The sequence below is a fragment of the Lates calcarifer genome, unplaced genomic scaffold (genome assembly GCF_001640805.2).
Source record: "Lates calcarifer isolate ASB-BC8 unplaced genomic scaffold, TLL_Latcal_v3 scaffold_58_122, whole genome shotgun sequence".
NCBI classification, from domain to species: domain Eukaryota; kingdom Metazoa; phylum Chordata; class Actinopteri; family Centropomidae; genus Lates; species Lates calcarifer.
In genome coordinates this window covers 17,561-34,158 of record NW_026118168.1, presented here as the reverse complement: position 1 = coordinate 34,158, position 16,598 = coordinate 17,561, and the positions used below count along the sequence as shown (strand labels likewise).

Here is a 16,598-nt window from a genome sequence, read left to right as displayed (position 1 = left end):
CACACACACACACACACACACACACACACACTCTGTTAAACTCTGAGTTCCAGTTTCTCTTTACCACTGAACCAGTCTGACCACATGAGGCCTTCAGGTGTCTCTGTGAAACCAGGACTTTACCACGTTCACCTCTGTCACTGAGGATCAGCTCTGACAGTCAGTCAGTATGAGGAGCCTCAGTTTTCCTGCAGCACCTGAACACAGCAGCTGAGGAAAATCCCTCTTTACTTTCTAACATCAGCAGCCAATCAGAGACAGAGCTGCTGATGACTCATCAGTTACCAGGAGAAGGAGTTTGTTAAAATCAGCATCAGAGAGAAAAGGAGGAGGTGAAGTGAAGAGTTTTTTCATTTAGAGAAACTTACTGTATATTATGATGTGAATCAGCTTATTACAACGAGTGACCCCTGAATCCACAGGACAAATCCTGAGACTTTAACAGTCATTAAAGTGAACTGTGAACCCTGACCCTGACTGTTCATCTAAATAAACAACATAAAGACAAATATCCAGAGGTGGAAACTAACACCTTGATGAAGGCCGAGTCTGATGTTTGGATTTAGTTGATCAGAGACACTGACAGTGATGGTGACGCTGAGCTGTTCAGAGTCTTTACTGTTTATAAAAACAGTTAAAGTATTAACTCTGACGGCTCTGAGCTCCAGGATCATCACTGAGGTTCAGAGAGAACTGAATGATGATCAGACCTGATGATCAGCAGTGACTCAGGAGGTGGAGGAGGTCGTAAACTAACTGAAAGGTCGGAGGTTCTCGAGTCTTTGGACAAAAAACTGAAAACAGATTATTTCTGTTTGAATGAGTGAATGAGTCTCTGAAACTGGAAAAGTCCTGTTTCAGTTCATTTATCTGTTTAGATTTAGAGGACTGAAGGTCTGTTCTTCCTCCTGGTTCTGTTACTGTCTTATCATTATGCTGTTTCCACCTGTCCTCAGGTAACCTCCATCTGACTCAGAGTTATAATGAACTGATCTGACTGGACTGACGACTTCATCCAGTCTCTGTCCTCATCTTTCAGCCTGATCACATTCATCAGTTTAATGATGTGGTTTCTCTGAGTTTCTGTTCTGAGGTTGTTTATCCTCCATCATGAGGATCTATTACTATCCTGATTGGACGAATCAGACTCCGGAGGCTTGTTTCACTTCCTGTTTCATCACAACATGAACCAAACTGTGACTTTAAACATTTATTAAATATTTCTGATCTGTGACCAGCAGAGACCAGATGTGTTCAGCAGCGTTCACACTACAAGATAATAAAGTCTAAAGATGATCTCATCAGATTGTCCTGTAGTGTGAAGAGTGTTCAGACTGATCTGAAGATGATCACGTTCAGTCATGTGATCAGAGCCCACGGCAGAGTTTAAACTGGTCTCTGTTCAGCAGTTTTTGGTTTAGTTTGGCTTCAGTCACCTGAACACAGCGTCTCTGGAAAGTCCCGACTTTTTTCTCATTAAAAAAACAACTTTCACTTCCTGTTCCCTCAGCAGCCAATCAGAGCCTCAGCTGCTGATGCGTCATCAGTCTCTAAGGGCAGCTTGTTGTTGATGAACAGCAGCAGAGAGAGAAGGAGCTCAGACGCCCCCTGCTGGATCATCACAGTAACATCAGCTCAGTCTCACCTGCTCAGGTGATCTCAGCACAGCTGGAGGAGGAAACAACTGCTACTGAGATCAATAATCAATATTCAGATTAATGAGCTGAGAAACAGCTGTTTCTATAATTACACATCACTGTTCATTTAAATTATATTTTATATAAACAATCTGAAAACTACCATTTTAAAATAAATGAGATTATTTAATATTAATTATTACTGAATATAATACATTAAATTAATTCCTTATTTATTACAACATAAATGAACACAGATGACTCAGTGACAGGACGTCTCATGTTTCTACATCAGGAGAATAAATGTGAGTATTTAATGTGACAGACTTCAGCAGCCAATCAGAGAACCAGCTGATGATGACTCATCAGTCACTAAGGGAGAGGCAGAGTGTTGTTGTCAGTTCAGTCTTACCTGCTCAGGTGATCAACCAACATCTGTTACTGAAGGCAGAGCACTGAAGTATTTCAATCAATCAATATTCAGATTAATAGATAATTATTGAACTGCTGGGTGGTTTATCTACAATAACACTTATAATTTATTTATTATTTTTCATATGAACAATCTGAAAACTACAGTTTTAAATAAATGATTATATAATATACAGCATTCAGAAAGTATTCAGACCCCTTTACTGTTTTCACTGTTGCAGCTTTAAGCTAAAATAATTTATATTCATGTTTCCCTCCTCAGTATTATATCATGTCAGACTGAAAACAGTGAAGAGGTCTGAATACTTTCTGAACACTCTGTATAACAATGATTCAGTGACAGGTCAGTCTCTCTCAGCATCTATCTACATCTAAATACTGTGTGGTTGGTGATTAGATTCATTAGGTGGAGACAGGATCCAGAAACAGGAAGTGACAGAAAATAAATAACCAACATGAACCCACAGAGGAAGATGATGGAGATGTTTTCTCTGAACCAATGCTTCATTACAACAGATTGATCCTGAACAGCTTATAAACATAAAGAAACTGATAGAAACAGATTTGATCCACAGCTCCAACATCTCTCTAAACTTCTATGCTGATGATACTCTGATATTTTTACCTAATAATCATTAAACGTCCTGTTTCCACTGAACCTACATCAGTGCTGATGTTCACTGGAGTTAAATTACATTCAGCACAGGCTTTTGACCAGAAGAGCTAATGAGACCTACAGTTAATCTCTGAGAGATGTAAAGACTGTAATGTTCAAAACTAAAGTTTATCCAGAACAGACATGAGGATGAACTCAGAGCTGCAGAACAAATCAGACGTCATTTTAAAACTCTGTTAAAGACCCTGTTCTCAATAAAACTCTGACCTTTATATTTTCATTTATTTTATTTTTCAGTTCAATGTTTCAGCTCCTAAACTCTTAAATCTGACTGAAAACTCTTCAACGTTCTGGTTTAATAAAGGTTATAATAATTCTCATTATGACTGACTGCAGGACACAGTGAGCCTCAACACAGCAGCTGATCACATCACATCAGTCATGTGACCAGAGGTTTAGTTTGGCTTCAGTCACCTGAACACAGAGTCTCTGGAAAGTCCCGACTCTCATCAAAACACAACTTTCACTTCCTGTTCCCTCAGCAGCCAATCAGAGCCTCAGCTGCTGATGCGTCATCAGTCTCTAAGGGCAGCTTGTTGTTGATGAACATCAGCAGAGAGAGAAGGAGCTCAGACGCCCCCTGCTGGATTATCACAGTAACATCAGCTCACTCTCACCTGCACAGGTGATCTCAGCACAGCTGGAGGAGGAAACATCTGTTACTGAGATCAATAATCAATATTCAGATTAATGAGCTGATTAAAGAACGGACATATCTTTGTTTATTTAAATTATATTTGAACACTGAAAAGTACTTGATTTAATGTAGAGTGTTCAGAAAGTATTCAGACCTTCACTGTTTACTCTCAGTATTCAGTAATGATGAATAGTGAGGGGGTCTGAATACTTTCTGAATGTGTGTGACAGACTTCAGCAGCCAATCAGAGAACCAGCTGCTGATGACTCATCAGTTACCAGGAGCAGAGACGCCTCCTGCTGGATCATCACGGTAACAACACCTGGACTCACTGTGACAGGAGAGGCTCAGACCTGTGATCACCTGTCTCAGGTGTGACCGTGCTGTTACCATGACGGGCAGTTGAGGTGGAAAAAAAGGCTGAAACAAACTTTAGAGGAAGAACTGAAGATTTAATAACTTAGATCAACATTTCAACATTAACATGAAACAGAGGCTCCGCCCACACCTGAAAATCACCTGTTCACACCTGGTCTCAGCTCTCAGGTGGAGGTGACTTTATTCATTTCTGACCCACTTCTTGTGAGGGAGGAGTCACAGCAGGTGACCTCCCACCTGATCCAGGTCCAGGTCACATGACGCTGTCAGGTGTGTCAGTGATGTGCAGACAGGTGAGCTGCAGAGGAGGAGTCACCCAGGTCATGAAGTCTCGGTCTCCTCGGCTGAACCTCCTCATCTCTGAAACAACCGGGGGGGGGGTCAGACTGTGTGTGTGTGAGAGAGAGAGAGAGTGTGTGTGTGTGTGTGTGTGTGTGTGTGTGTGTGTGTGTTACCTGTGTGTGTGTGTGTGTGTGTGTGTGTGTGAGTGTGTGTGTTACCCTCTGGTCTCTGGTTGGTGTGTTTCCTGCAGGTGAGAGAGAGCGAGCGACACACAGCGTCACTGCTGCACACACACAACAGGAAGTGGAGGAGGAAGTCGTCAGAGTCGACGTCACACACCTGAGAGAGAGAGAGAGACAGGTAAACAGACAGGTACAGGTACAGGTGATGAAAACAGGAAGTGGTACTGACCAGGCTGCGGCCTCGGGGGTAGACTCTGATGTGACCTCTAACCCTGACGGCCCTCTGAAGCCCCTCCCACTGAGAATCAGCCAATCCCAGCAGAGGACGGACCAGAACACCTGAGAACCAGACGTGAGCCTCACCTGTCCCGTCATCGATCACCAGTCTGATCAATACACAGATCAATACATCATCAATCAGCAGGCTGATCAGTGATCAGTAAGCTGAGGTCCCACAGAGGGGGGACCATGTAAACCTGGATCAGACCAGATCAGGACTCTTACTTTGCTGTGGACTCAAAGACCGAGGAGGTGGATCCACACAGAGAACTGGAACAGGACTGTGGAGAGAGGGGGGGGGGGGGGTGTCAGGTGACAGACATTTACCTGTGTGTGTATCTGTGTGTGTTACCTGTGTTTTACCTGTGTGTTACCTGTGTGTGTTACCTGTGTGTATCTGTGTGTTACCTGTGTGTACCTGTGTGTGTACCTGTGTGTTACCTGTGTGTACAGACTCCCACACTGTGAGCAGATCCACTGCAGATGCAGGAACAAGAAACACACCACGTGACCTTTGACCTGACTCACAGTGCACCTGTGCTCTGTGCTCAGAGCCCACACACCCAGGTGCATCATGGGAGCAGGAGGAGGCCGAGCAGAGCTGAGAGGAGAACAGAAACGATCAATAAATCGATCAATAAAACAGGTACAGGTGTGTACAGGTGAGTCAGAGTTACCTGTTCTCTCCCAGACTGACGACCGTCACAGAGCTGACAGGTAAATACCTGCAGTACACTCCTCCAGACCTGGACCGCCTCCTCTGAACCCCTGACAGCAGCACGGTGTTACCTGGCAACAGGCCAGGTGGGTAGGGGGTGTGGCTTAGGTCCAGGTACACCTGGAGACTCCTCCCACTTTGGTCACACACGGTCAGACGCACACCTGGAGGATTTCATCAGACAACGTCGGTTCACCTGAGTCTACCTGAGTCTACCTGAAACACACCTGAGACTGAACTGTGTGTGTTCACACCTGTGTGTGTGTGTTCGGTCGTCCTGTCGTTCAGACTGATCCTGTCAGACACCTGAGCCTGAAAACACACCAGCTCTGAACTACACACACACACACACACACACACACACACAGACACACACACACACACACAGACACACACAGACACACACACAGCAGTATTGATCATCCAGTGTCTGATCGATCACTGATCTCAGCAGTGCAGCAGCAGCAGGTGTCAGGTGTGTTTACCTGGAGTCCAGGACGTCAGAGACAGAGAGGACTGAGGGCGAGAGAGCCTGAGGACACAGAGAGAGAGGTGACCTTTGACCTCTGAGACCTTTGAGTCCAGGTGAGTGTGTGTGTGTGTGTGTTACCTGTCCACAGATGACCCTCAGCAGCTGCAGTGGGCGTGTCAGAGTGTGGATCCTCCAATCAGAGCGGACCTGTAGGGTGGAGTCAGCGTGCAGCTCCACGCCGCTCCGCCCAGAGACGCCACAGCCAATCAGAACGCTGGGATCCTGAGGAGAGGTATTACCACGGTTACCACCTCATCAGGTCATCGCTGCCTCTGAGCAAGGCACTGAACAGGTGAGTTTACCTGAGTGTTGGCAGCAATGAGTCTGTAGAAACGTCCAGTCTGGATCAGAGGAAACCACCGAGCAGACGCACCTGAGAAGACCAGGAGCACCTGTACACACACACACACACACACACACACAGAGAGACACACACACACACACACACACACACACACACACACACACACACACACACACAGACAGAGATAAGGTGACACACTGACCACAGGTGCATCATGGGATCTAACAGGTGTGTCTCACCTTCTCCTCTCTCTCTTCCTCTCTCTCTCTCTCTGTCATTGGTCGGTTCTTCGGGTCCCGCCTCCAGCTGACCACTGGACCAATCACAGCAGCTCTGATGGAGAAGGTCAGCACCAGCCCCGCCCCCTTATCAGGCTCCGCCCCTGTGTTCATCCAGGCCACGCCCTCTTTCTGCTCCACTCTGATCACCATGGAGACGCAGGGCCGGGAGGCTCCGCCCGCAGGGCCCGTCGTCACGGTGACAGGTGAGACAGAGTGGGAGGGGCCTGGTTCTCTCCTCCTCTTCCTCCCTGCAGCCTGACCCCCCCCCTCCTCCTCATCACCGCCTGGCTCCGCCCCCCTCTCTCTCTGGTGTGTTACCATGGCGACAGATGGACTCAGGATGTGGAGGTGGTTCAGAGAGAACTGCAGGTAAACTCTGACACACACACACACCTTAACACCTGTGTGTGTGTGTGTGTGTGTGTGTGTGTGAGTGTGTGTGTGTGTGTGTGTGTGTGTGTGTACCTGCAGTGTGTGTGTGTGATGAACTCCTCCTGGTCCAGGTGTTGGTAGGAGGGGAAATCTGATTGGATGAACCTCTCTGTTACCATGGTGAACTGATGGACACACACCAGACAACCTGCAACACACACACACACACACTCAGGCTGCACCCTGTGACCTCTGTGTGTGTGTGTGTGTGTGTGTGTGTGCGCGTGTGTTGTACCTATCCAGGCTGTGTTGAATGGAGCCCCCCTCCCCCCCTCCTCCTCCTGGCTGGTTTCCGTGACGACGCAGGCGATGGCCGCCGTCCCGTCTCTGAGCTGCAGAGTCTGTTTGTGTTCGGACGTCAGAGACGGAAGCTCCAGAACCCCGACGACCAGCAGGGGGCGCCGCCTGGGAGGGGGGGGGGGGGAGACTTTATTTACATTTGGCTTATAATCAATCGAGTCAGGTAGATCGACATTTTTGCTTCACCAATTAAAAAGTTCAGGAGTTGACACTTTTCTTTTTCTGTTTTCTTAAAACCAACTCCACAAATGAAAACAGGGGCAGTAAAAACGACACCAAACAGGTTAAAAACACGAGTTAAAACGTTAAAAATCTCTGCCAGTCTCCTGCACAGTAAAAACATGAAAGATGTTTTCAGTCAATCCACAGAATGGGCACTCATTCACAACACTGGGATTAATAACAGATAAAAAGGTGCTGGTTGCAGTGGCACCATGTAAAATCCTCCACTGGAGATCTCCGGTTCTCTTTTTCACAGGAGGTTTATAAAGTGTTGTCCACTGTGGGCTCAGGCCGCTCAGCCTCTCAGTCCACACACACTCTGTCACACACTGTGGAGAGTGTTTACAGCTTGTGTACAGAGTTTTTTTGTCAGCCTTGTGCAGGCTTAGTGTTTTTTTGTCAGTGTGCTTCAGTAGGGGGCCGCTGAGCTCTATGAACCCAGGGCACAGGTGGATCTCTGGGTACGGGTCTGTGGGGTCAGGCTCAGCTTCTCCCCTGCTGTGTTTGAGGAGCAGGACTCTCTCCTTCTCTGTCAGCCTCTTCTTCCAGAGCTCCAGGCTCCTCTGCGTCAAACGGACAGAGCGCAGCCCCAGCACAGAGCTCAGAGCTGGGCTGTCCATGAGCGCCGGTCCTGCTGCTTCTACCAGCTGCTCCAGGCAGAACATTTTTGATCTGCACAGCGCCCCCATCAGCCCAGGCACGGTGCTGCAGCACACGTCCAGTTTGGCTCCACAGATTAAAGGCTCCTTCAACAACCAGTACAGAGAGTCACACTTCTCACTTCTTCTACATTTAAACAGCCCAGGATTTAAAAACACCCTGATAAAAAGGAGGCAACCCACCTAACTTTAAAAACTTAGAATCAGTTAAAAACAGAGCAGCATCCAGCCCCAGGTTATTAACACGCCTGAGTATGCAGCTGGCCACGTCTCTCCACACCAGATCCTCAGGTCCAGTCAGGTATCTCTGAATAAACTGGAGCCTGAAGGTGGCGGCCCTGCTGGCCAGGTGGACCAGGCCCTGGCCTCCCTCATCTCTGGATAAAAACAACACCGATTGTGGAACCCAGTGTAATTTATCCCAGAAGAAGTCGACCATCTTTGCTTGGATCTGAGCAATAAGACCTGATGGAGGGTCCAGACAGGCTAACCGGTGCCACAACAGAGAAGCCACCAGGTTGTTCAGGATAAGGACCCTCCCTCTAAAAGACATCTGTGTGTGGATCCACCTCCACTTAGCCAGTTTATTATCCACTTTCTCTATGATGTTCTCCCAGTTTTTCTTTCCGATGTCACTGTTCCCTATCGCTCTTCCTCCAGTTCACCCTCGCAGCCGACACAACAGAAAACTTCTCAATCACAGAGTTTAAAACACACACGTCTTGTTGATCTTTGATAAAAACAACAACATCGTCAGCGTAAGCAGATAAAACCACACTGCTGTTAAAACCAGGTAAACTCAGGCCTCGAACAGATGACCTTATCTTTTGTAGGAGGGGTTCCAGGGAGAGTGCATAGAGCATCCCAGACAGAGCACAGCCCTGCCGGACGCCTCTATGCCTCTAAAAGGAGCACACAGACCACCATTAAACTTCAGCACACTCTCAATGTCACTGTACAACACCTTGATCTTGGCTATGAGACCAGCGCTGAACCCAACCCTCTCCATGACCTTCCAGAGGAAGCCGTGTTCAACGCGGTCAAAAGCCTTTTCCTGATCTAATGAGATCAATCCAGTGTTAGGGTTAGGGTTAGGGTTAGAACCCTAATGAACCCTAATGAACTGGAGACCTCCAAAACATCCCGAATGAGGTAGATATTATCTACCATGGACCTGCCGGGCCACAGTACGTCTGGTCCCGGTGGAGGATCTGCTCCATGGTTCCTCTCAGCTGATTGGCCAGAGCTTTGGACAGTATTTTGTAGTCGGTGCAGAGGAGAGAGACAGGACGCCACTTCCTGATATCCTGTAAGTTGCCTTTCTTGGGCAGGAGGGTGATGATGGCTCTGCGACATGACAGAGGCAGTGACCCTGACACCAGGCTCTCATTAAAAACATCTAAAATGTCCCAGAAAGCTTTGTAAAACTCCACAGTGAGGCCGTCGATGCCTGGAGCCTTTCTCCCCTTCATGCTCTGCAGAGCAGCGTGCAGCTCAGGTAGAGTCAGTGGGCTGTCGAATTATGAGTTAGCCTCAGTAGACACCTGAGGAAGTCCACCACAGACCTCCTCCATCAGTTCTTCATTCTCCTTCTCCTTATCAGGGCTGGCTCTGTCAGCTCTTGTCCTGTCTCAGAGAATAGAGAGTAAATCTGTCTCCTCTGCCCTTGTCTCTTCTCTAGTCCAAAGAAGAAACTCGATGGAGCATCCATCTCTGTGATGTTCTGAACCTGGGACCGGACCAGTGCACCCTGTACTTTAGTGTCCAGCAGGTTGGCTAATGCCATCTTTTTAGTCTTGAGGATTTCAATATATCCTCGATTTCCTGTGGAGTCACTCACACACTCGAGATCCACAATATCAGTCTCCAGATCTCTGATAGATCTGGTGATGTCTCGTGTGACATTGAGCGTGTGCTGCTGACATAAAAGTTTAATTTGAACCTTTCCATGGTCCCACCACTGCCTCAGACTGACAAACTCCTTTTTCTTCTGTCTAAAATTATTCCAAAACCAGCTTAAAGCCTCTTTGAAAGGTTTGTCGACAGTTAAAACAGAGTTAAAATGCCAATAGGCGCTTTTGTGTAAAATGTTTCTGATAAAAACGTTACATAAAACCAAAGAATGATCTGTAAAACCAACTGGTAAAATCCTACACGTTTTAACAGCACTGACTCTGTGCTTAAAAACATAAAACCGATCCAGTCTGGCCAAAGAGATGGTGTTTTCTCTAACGTGGGACCATGTGTACTGTCTGCAGCCTGTGTGCATCCTTCTCCACACGTCCACCAGGTCATGAGAGGAGACCAGCTGCCTCAAGGCATGCTGGGATACTGGATGAGACTCTGCATGGTTTCGATCTAAAATCTCATTCTCAGTACAATTAACCCCCCCCCCGAATAAATAATCCTCCGAGCTACAGCTGTTTAAAATCTCATTCACCTTTTCAAAGAAGTGCTTCCTCTCTGTACCACTGTTTGGAGCATAAATGTTGATAAAAACCACATTAAAATGCTCAAAATGAGCTTTGGCTAAAAGGCACCTCCCCTCCACAACAGGCCTGATCTCCAGAGAGGTTGGAGTAAAACCTCCAGAGAACAGGAAGCCCACTCCTCCACTGAGGGTGGTGTTATGGCTTAAAATCACTTCTCCTTCCCATTCTCTGCTCCAGTCGGCCTCATTCCCAACATCACTGTGTGTTTCTTGTAAAAACAGGACATCAATGTGTTTCATTTTAGCCATTTCAAACACTACTGCTCTCTTCCGTGATTCTCTGGCACCATTAATATTCAGACTGCCAACTTTAAAAACATCCATAATGATGAAGATGTTAAGAACAAGACTAAAAACAATCAAAGAAATAAATAGAAATAAAATCTGTTCTTTCATCATCATTAAGAGACGAGTTGTTTTCTGACTTTAATGATCAGTTTTTTCAGTCTGAATATTTCTTGGTCTGTCAGCTCTGACTCAGCTCTGTGTTTGATGATATATCTGTCTGACTTATAGAAACCCTGCATGTCAGGGAAGTACTGCTCTAACATTAGGTTCCTCATCCCTTTGGTCTGCTGCAGAAAGGACTTGAGTGTGTTTGCAGGATAGACCTGAGCAGCAGCCTGCTGAGTGTGAGACAGGTCACTGCTGTCAGACACACAGCCTTCAGTGTCACTGCTGTCAGACACACAGCCTTCAGTGTCACTGCTGTCAGACAGAGCTGCTCTGTTCTCTGCAGCACTCGCTTTACCTGCCAGACGTCCGGCTTTACCCCCGACCTCCACGCTCACCATGTTTCTCCTCTTACTGCGCTGTTTAAGAGGAGCAGGCTTCCCCCCAGCCTCACAGGCTGAACATCTCCTCAGCCTCAGTACTGTGTTCTCCTCACACAGCTCACCTGTTACTGTACCTGCCTCACATGACTCACCTGCTAGTTTACCTGTCTCACACCACGTGTCTCAGCAGGGGAGACCTACAGCCTGATAACACCTTCCTTATCAGCCTGGAGGAGGCGCTGCTGGACGCCATGCTCAGCTCCTCAGAGCGAGGCTGACACACACACACTCATGTAACACACCTACATTCATCAACACACACCACCATAAACACACAGAGAGAGAAGAAACAGAAAGAGAGAAAAACACTCCTTCATTCAACTCCTCCACTCACACTGCAAGAGGAGAGAGAGAGAGAGAGGTGACCCTGACTCAGGTTAACGAGCAGGTTAACGAGCAGCTTACCTGAGGCTGTCTCCAGTCCGGGGGTCAGAGGTCCGAGTCCTGTAGGACCAGGACAGAGCTGAGTTGATCTGAGACCTGGTCAGACTGGATCCACCAGGAGGCAACAGAGAGCTGAGAAAGACTGAAGACCAGGAGCTGGACTGAAGAGACTGACGGAGCTCAGAGACGCTGACGTACTGATGAACGGCCGGATCCACGCTGTACTGAGTTAGCACGTAGCATGTTAGCACTTCCTGTTGTCAGTGTGTTTCTGGTTAAATGTCTGAAATAAGGTCTGAGACATTTTCAGGTTTGATTCTCCGACATAAAATGGGTCAGTAAATCCCCCACTCCTGATGTTTGAAGCTTTTACGTGTCTTAAAAAAGGCGGTTGCTAACGAGTGTCTAAATGAGACTACAGAGGTTGTCGGGGACGTTAACATGAAAACCCATCTACTCACCAGTCCACCTTTACAGCCTCGTTGTGTTTCTACTCACGCTCTTTCAAACTCTCACTAACTTTCTAAGAAGAAAGGCTTTTGTAGAAGAGCTCAGAGCTAAATGTACCTGAGTCAGAGGACAGATGTGTGAGTCAGAGGACAGGTGTGTTTACCTGAGTCAGAGGACAGGTGTGCGGCTCGTCCAGCATCTCAGAGTAGATGTCTCTCCTCCCTCCTCCTCCTCCTCCTCGTCTCCATAGAAACTCCATCAGCCTCCAGGACAGGATGCAGACACACTGTTGCCTGGTAACCAGACTGAGACAGGAACAGGTTTACCTGCAGCTCAGTGACCTCAGCCTCTGTGATGCGTTCACTGACCTCTCCTCACCTGCGAGAGAGCTGTGAGCTCAGGTGACACGTCCACAGGTACTCGGCCACGCCCATGTTTTTCTCCAGCAGTAACCATGGTAACGCTCCGTCGCCGGGACAGGTGGAGCCTCCCCCTCCCCCTCCCCCCACCCTGCTGAAGCAGGTGACCCTGAGGCTGGAGCGCAGACAGGTGCAGAGCATGCTGGGAGGAAAGTCGGGACAGGGTCGGTACAGGAAGTGGACGTGATGGAGCTGCAGGAGGAGGTTCGACAAAACTTTATCAACAGAGCGTCGTCATGGTAACGTGATGTAACACAGGCTGGTCCAATCACAGCAGCTCACCTCTGTCTCTGCTGTCCTCTGACTCACCTGAACTCAGTCTCACCTGTCCTCTGACTCACCTGTCCTCAGTCTCACCTGTCCTCTGACTCACCTGTCCTCTGACTCACTTGACCTCTGTCTCTGCTGTCCTGTCTCACCTGTCCTCTGACTCACCTGTCCTCTGACTCACCTGTCCTCTGTCTCACCTGTCCTCTGACTCACTTGTCCTCTGCCTCACCTGTCCTCTGTCTCACCTGTCCACTGACTCACTTGTCCTCTGCCTCACCTGTCCTCTGACTCACCTGTCCTCTGTCTCACCTGTCCTCTGACTCACCTGGATGCGGTCTCCTGCTCTCAGCTTCCTCCTCAGACTCGGCTGATAGGCCAGGCACAGACCCACCTGCCCGTCGATCACGTACAGCCCCGCCCCCTCGCTCACCACCTCCGTCACCGTGCCCTATCAGAGGAGAGGGGCGGGGCTTAGCACACAGGTAACCCGTCACTCTGACAGCCAATCAGAGCTCAGATCCTCTGTCTCACCTGGTAACTGATGACTCTGGACTGTTTCATCCTGACACCTGATTGGACAACGTCTCTGTCCGGCTCCTCCTCCTCAGTGTGTGACATCATTGATGGGGGCGTGTCCAGCTGGTCCTCAGGTGTGTGTGTTGGTGTGTAGTCGGTGTGTATTTCAGAGCGGTCGGTCGCACACAGGATGTTGTTTCCTCTCCACCCTCGCAGGACGCACACACGCAGCGCCGTCACACACACACTCTGACCGACACACACACACTGACGCCACCACAGCCTGTCCTGCACACACACACACACACACACCTGGGTTACACCTGAGCCCCGCCCCCTCCCGCTCTGACATCAGCAGGTGTCTCCTACCTTCACCAGCACAGGTAGAGTCTGACGCTGCTCCGTCAGCGAGAAGCAGAAGAACGACGTTCCTGCGACGACCAGCAGGGGGCAGAGCGCCGTCACCTGACCCCACACCGACACCCGCTGACCTCTGACCCTGACACAGAGAGAGAGAGAGAGAGAGAGAGAGGTCAGAGGTCACCTGACCCCACACCGACACCTGCTGACCTCTGACCCTGACACAGAGAGAGAGAGAGAGAGAGAGGTCAGAGGTCAGCTGACTCACCTGTTGTGCAGTACACCTGCAGCCTCTCTGACTCCCACCGCTCTGCTAAGCCCCACCCCTCCTCCAGCAGCCAATCCCTGTTCAGGACCAGGACCCAGCAGCACAGGAGGACCAATCAGCTCCACCCAGCCTCCGTCCTCGTCCCGCCCCGAGGCATCATGGGGGATGTAGTTCCAGTGAGGGAGGAAGACAGGACGATCCAGCCACTGAGGAGACGGAGACAGGCACTGCAGAGAGACAGACAGGTCCCTCAGACCCTGAACGCACCACGCTGCAGACCCTGAATGCACCACGCTGCAGACCCTGAATGCACCACGCTGCAGGTCCCTCAGACCCTGAACGCACCACGCTGCAGGTCCCTCAGACCCTGAACACACCACGCTGCAGGTCCCTCAGACCCTGAACACACCACGCTGCAGGTCACTCAGACCCTGAATGCAGCGCGCTGACTCACCTCACACCTGACGCTCCCGCTGGCGTCCGTCAGCCTCCACTCTCCGCCCCGCCCCTCTCTCAGGCAGCCAATCAACAGCAGGCTGACGCGGGGAAGAGCCTTGTGACCCGGCAGAGAGAGCTCCACCTCCCTCGCCCACGCTCGCTGCTGATTGGTGCTCCAGGACAGGTGACTGACGCAGGCCAGGTGCTGCCAGGAGACCAGCTCAGAGACGGACACGAGTCTGTGGACGGGGTCAGGTCAGAGGTCAGAGGTCAGAGGTGGTTAATGAGGTGACGATGATGTCACAGACAGACGACGTACCTGTAGCTGACAGGTAAGGTGTGTGTGGCAGCCATGTTGTCCTGCAGCATCTTCACCACACACACACTCAGAGACACACACACATCAGGCCGCACACCTGGAACACAACCACAACATCAGGAAACACCTGGATGGAGCAGAGATCACCTGACCTCTGACCTGCAGCTGATTGGACGACTGACCTGTCAGTAACTCGTCAGCAGCAGGAGGGGCGGGGCCTGTGAGCACCGGACACACCTGCTGAGTGATGAAGGTGAAGATCTCCTTTAACCACGTGGTCTCCTGCAGAGACAGACACCGATTTATTAACCTGAAATGTCCCACAGCTCTCACCGTCATTAAACACATCACCGCTGCTGTGAATCAGCCTCTCCTGTCTATAAACCTGCTCAGGTCGGAGTCAGCTGAGAAACAACTGAGCCGAACTCATCAGAGAACCTTTAGAACTCAGACCCGGTCTGTGGTTTCCCTTAATCCTGGACCCTGACCCGCTCACAGCCCGAACTTCTTTAAATTAGCGCTTTTCAGAACAGAATCCTGCCGCGGTGAAGGTGCGTACTGACCGCTTCGCTGCGGAACTGGAACTGATCCAGGAACAGCTGCAGGGAGTCCATGTCCGCGAGGAGAGGGTCTGTCAGCAGGTGAGGATGAAGAGCGTCCTCCTCCTCTTCTCTGTCCGCCATGTTGTCAACAAGCTGCTGCCGCCAAAAACTCTCAAACTACTTCCTGCTGCGCTACGGAGGCCGCAGAGGGTCAAACAGTCCGCGGAGCTGCGCAGAGACAGAGAGAATCTGGAAACATCAGATTCTAACACCTGTAAACCTGAACCTGAACCTGAACCTGTAAAAACTAATAAAAGACTCAGTGACATTAATGTAAACTGATCAGATAAAGAGTTTTATTCATGAACACGAACCAAAATGATCCATTCAAAACTGAATGAGTTCAGAGCTCAGAATGAGCTGAACCTGAACCTGAACCTGAATCAGCTGTTTGATAAACATCGACCATCAGACACCTGCCAGGTGTTTTTACCTGACTCAGAAATCAACCTGTTGATCAGATCAGATCAGATCTCTGATCCTGATCCTCATGGTTTAATAAGAACTGATCTGAAAACCATGAACCACAACACCTGAGCAGAGTCCTGCACCATGGATCAGGTTCAACAGACCCAGGATCTGTTTCTGTCCTCAGGTCTGAGGGTCCCTGAAGAACCAGGACTAAAGACCTTCATGATGTGAGGGAAAACACTGACACCTGCAGGTTCAGTCAGTTACATGATCACGTGACCTGAACAGAAACAGTAGAAATGATTTCTAATCATTAAAGTCAGGCTGTTGTTGAGTCAGAGAGTCATCTGATCAATCAGCTCGATTGATTTTCATCAGAAACCAATCACTGATCAATACATCTATTGATGTGTATGAAGTCTTTTGTCCCTTTCAGGATACTGTAGCAGTGATGACTGGAGTCTCCAGTGATCTGATTGGTCAGATGTGAAGAACTGAGTCTGTTCTGATCCTTTGATGTTTCAGTCACATGACTCTGACCTCAGAGTCTGAGGACAGGAAGTGATTGTGTGTGTGTGTGTGTGTGTGTCTGAACCCTGTCATTTGTCCACGAACCCAAACATTAACATTCTTCTGGCTCCTGAAATACTCTGTTTTTTGATTGGTCGGAGGCGGAGGGAGGTGGGCGTGGCCTGTGATCTGTAGGTGAGTCACAGAGAGGTGAGGAGAGTTTCTCTGGATGCTTTTCTTTTCTTTTGGTCCTGACCTCAGATCAGTTCACACTCCTCTTCTTCTCGTCTTCTCTGGCTCCTCCCACCAGGTGAGAACCAATCAGATCATCAGAAACTGCTCTTTATTTACTGATGCTGTTTCCATAAACATA

General features: G+C 49.1%; 1 protein-coding gene across 2 annotated transcripts; it reads right to left on the bottom strand.

The window, feature by feature from the left end:
- Positions 1-3,813: 3,813 nt before the first annotated feature.
- On the bottom strand, positions 3,814-15,572 carry LOC108882333 (CST complex subunit CTC1). Of its 2 annotated transcripts, XM_018674778.2 has the most exons (24): positions 15,266-15,570; positions 14,885-14,984; positions 14,703-14,799; positions 14,400-14,622; positions 13,946-14,172; positions 13,687-13,816; positions 13,333-13,605; positions 13,127-13,249; positions 12,491-12,723; positions 12,276-12,417; positions 11,684-11,886; positions 7,006-7,175; positions 6,804-6,918; positions 6,297-6,714; positions 6,056-6,145; positions 5,832-5,975; positions 5,707-5,753; positions 5,476-5,555; positions 5,181-5,385; positions 4,945-5,104; positions 4,729-4,784; positions 4,454-4,610; positions 4,261-4,381; positions 3,814-4,120 (listed from the first exon to the last, which is right to left on the bottom strand). In XM_018674778.2, the coding sequence occupies exons 1-24, from the start codon at positions 15,383-15,385 to the stop codon at positions 4,014-4,016; spliced, it is 3,741 nt and encodes a 1,246-aa protein (XP_018530294.1). In that variant the 5' UTR covers positions 15,386-15,570; the 3' UTR covers positions 3,814-4,013. The 2 variants fall into 2 exon arrangements, with proteins under 2 accessions (XP_018530294.1, XP_050925565.1); XM_051069608.1 differs by having other exon boundaries at positions 5,707-5,975; positions 15,266-15,572.
- Positions 15,573-16,598: the final 1,026 nt, after the last annotated feature.

Excerpts from the sequence above, each read along its gene's own strand:
- LOC108882333 (XM_051069608.1), bottom strand. The coding sequence starts at position 15,385 with ATGGCGGACAGAGAAGAGGAGGAGGACGCTCTTCATCCTCACCTGCTG. Across the intron at positions 12,724-13,126 it reads GAGCAGGAGACCGCATCCAG|CTCCATCACGTCCACTTCCT; the intron begins GTGAGTCAGAGG and ends CTCCTCCTGCAG. Across the intron at positions 4,611-4,728 it reads GTCTTTGAGTCCACAGCAAA|ACTGGTGATCGATGACGGGA; the intron begins GTAAGAGTCCTG and ends TGTATTGATCAG.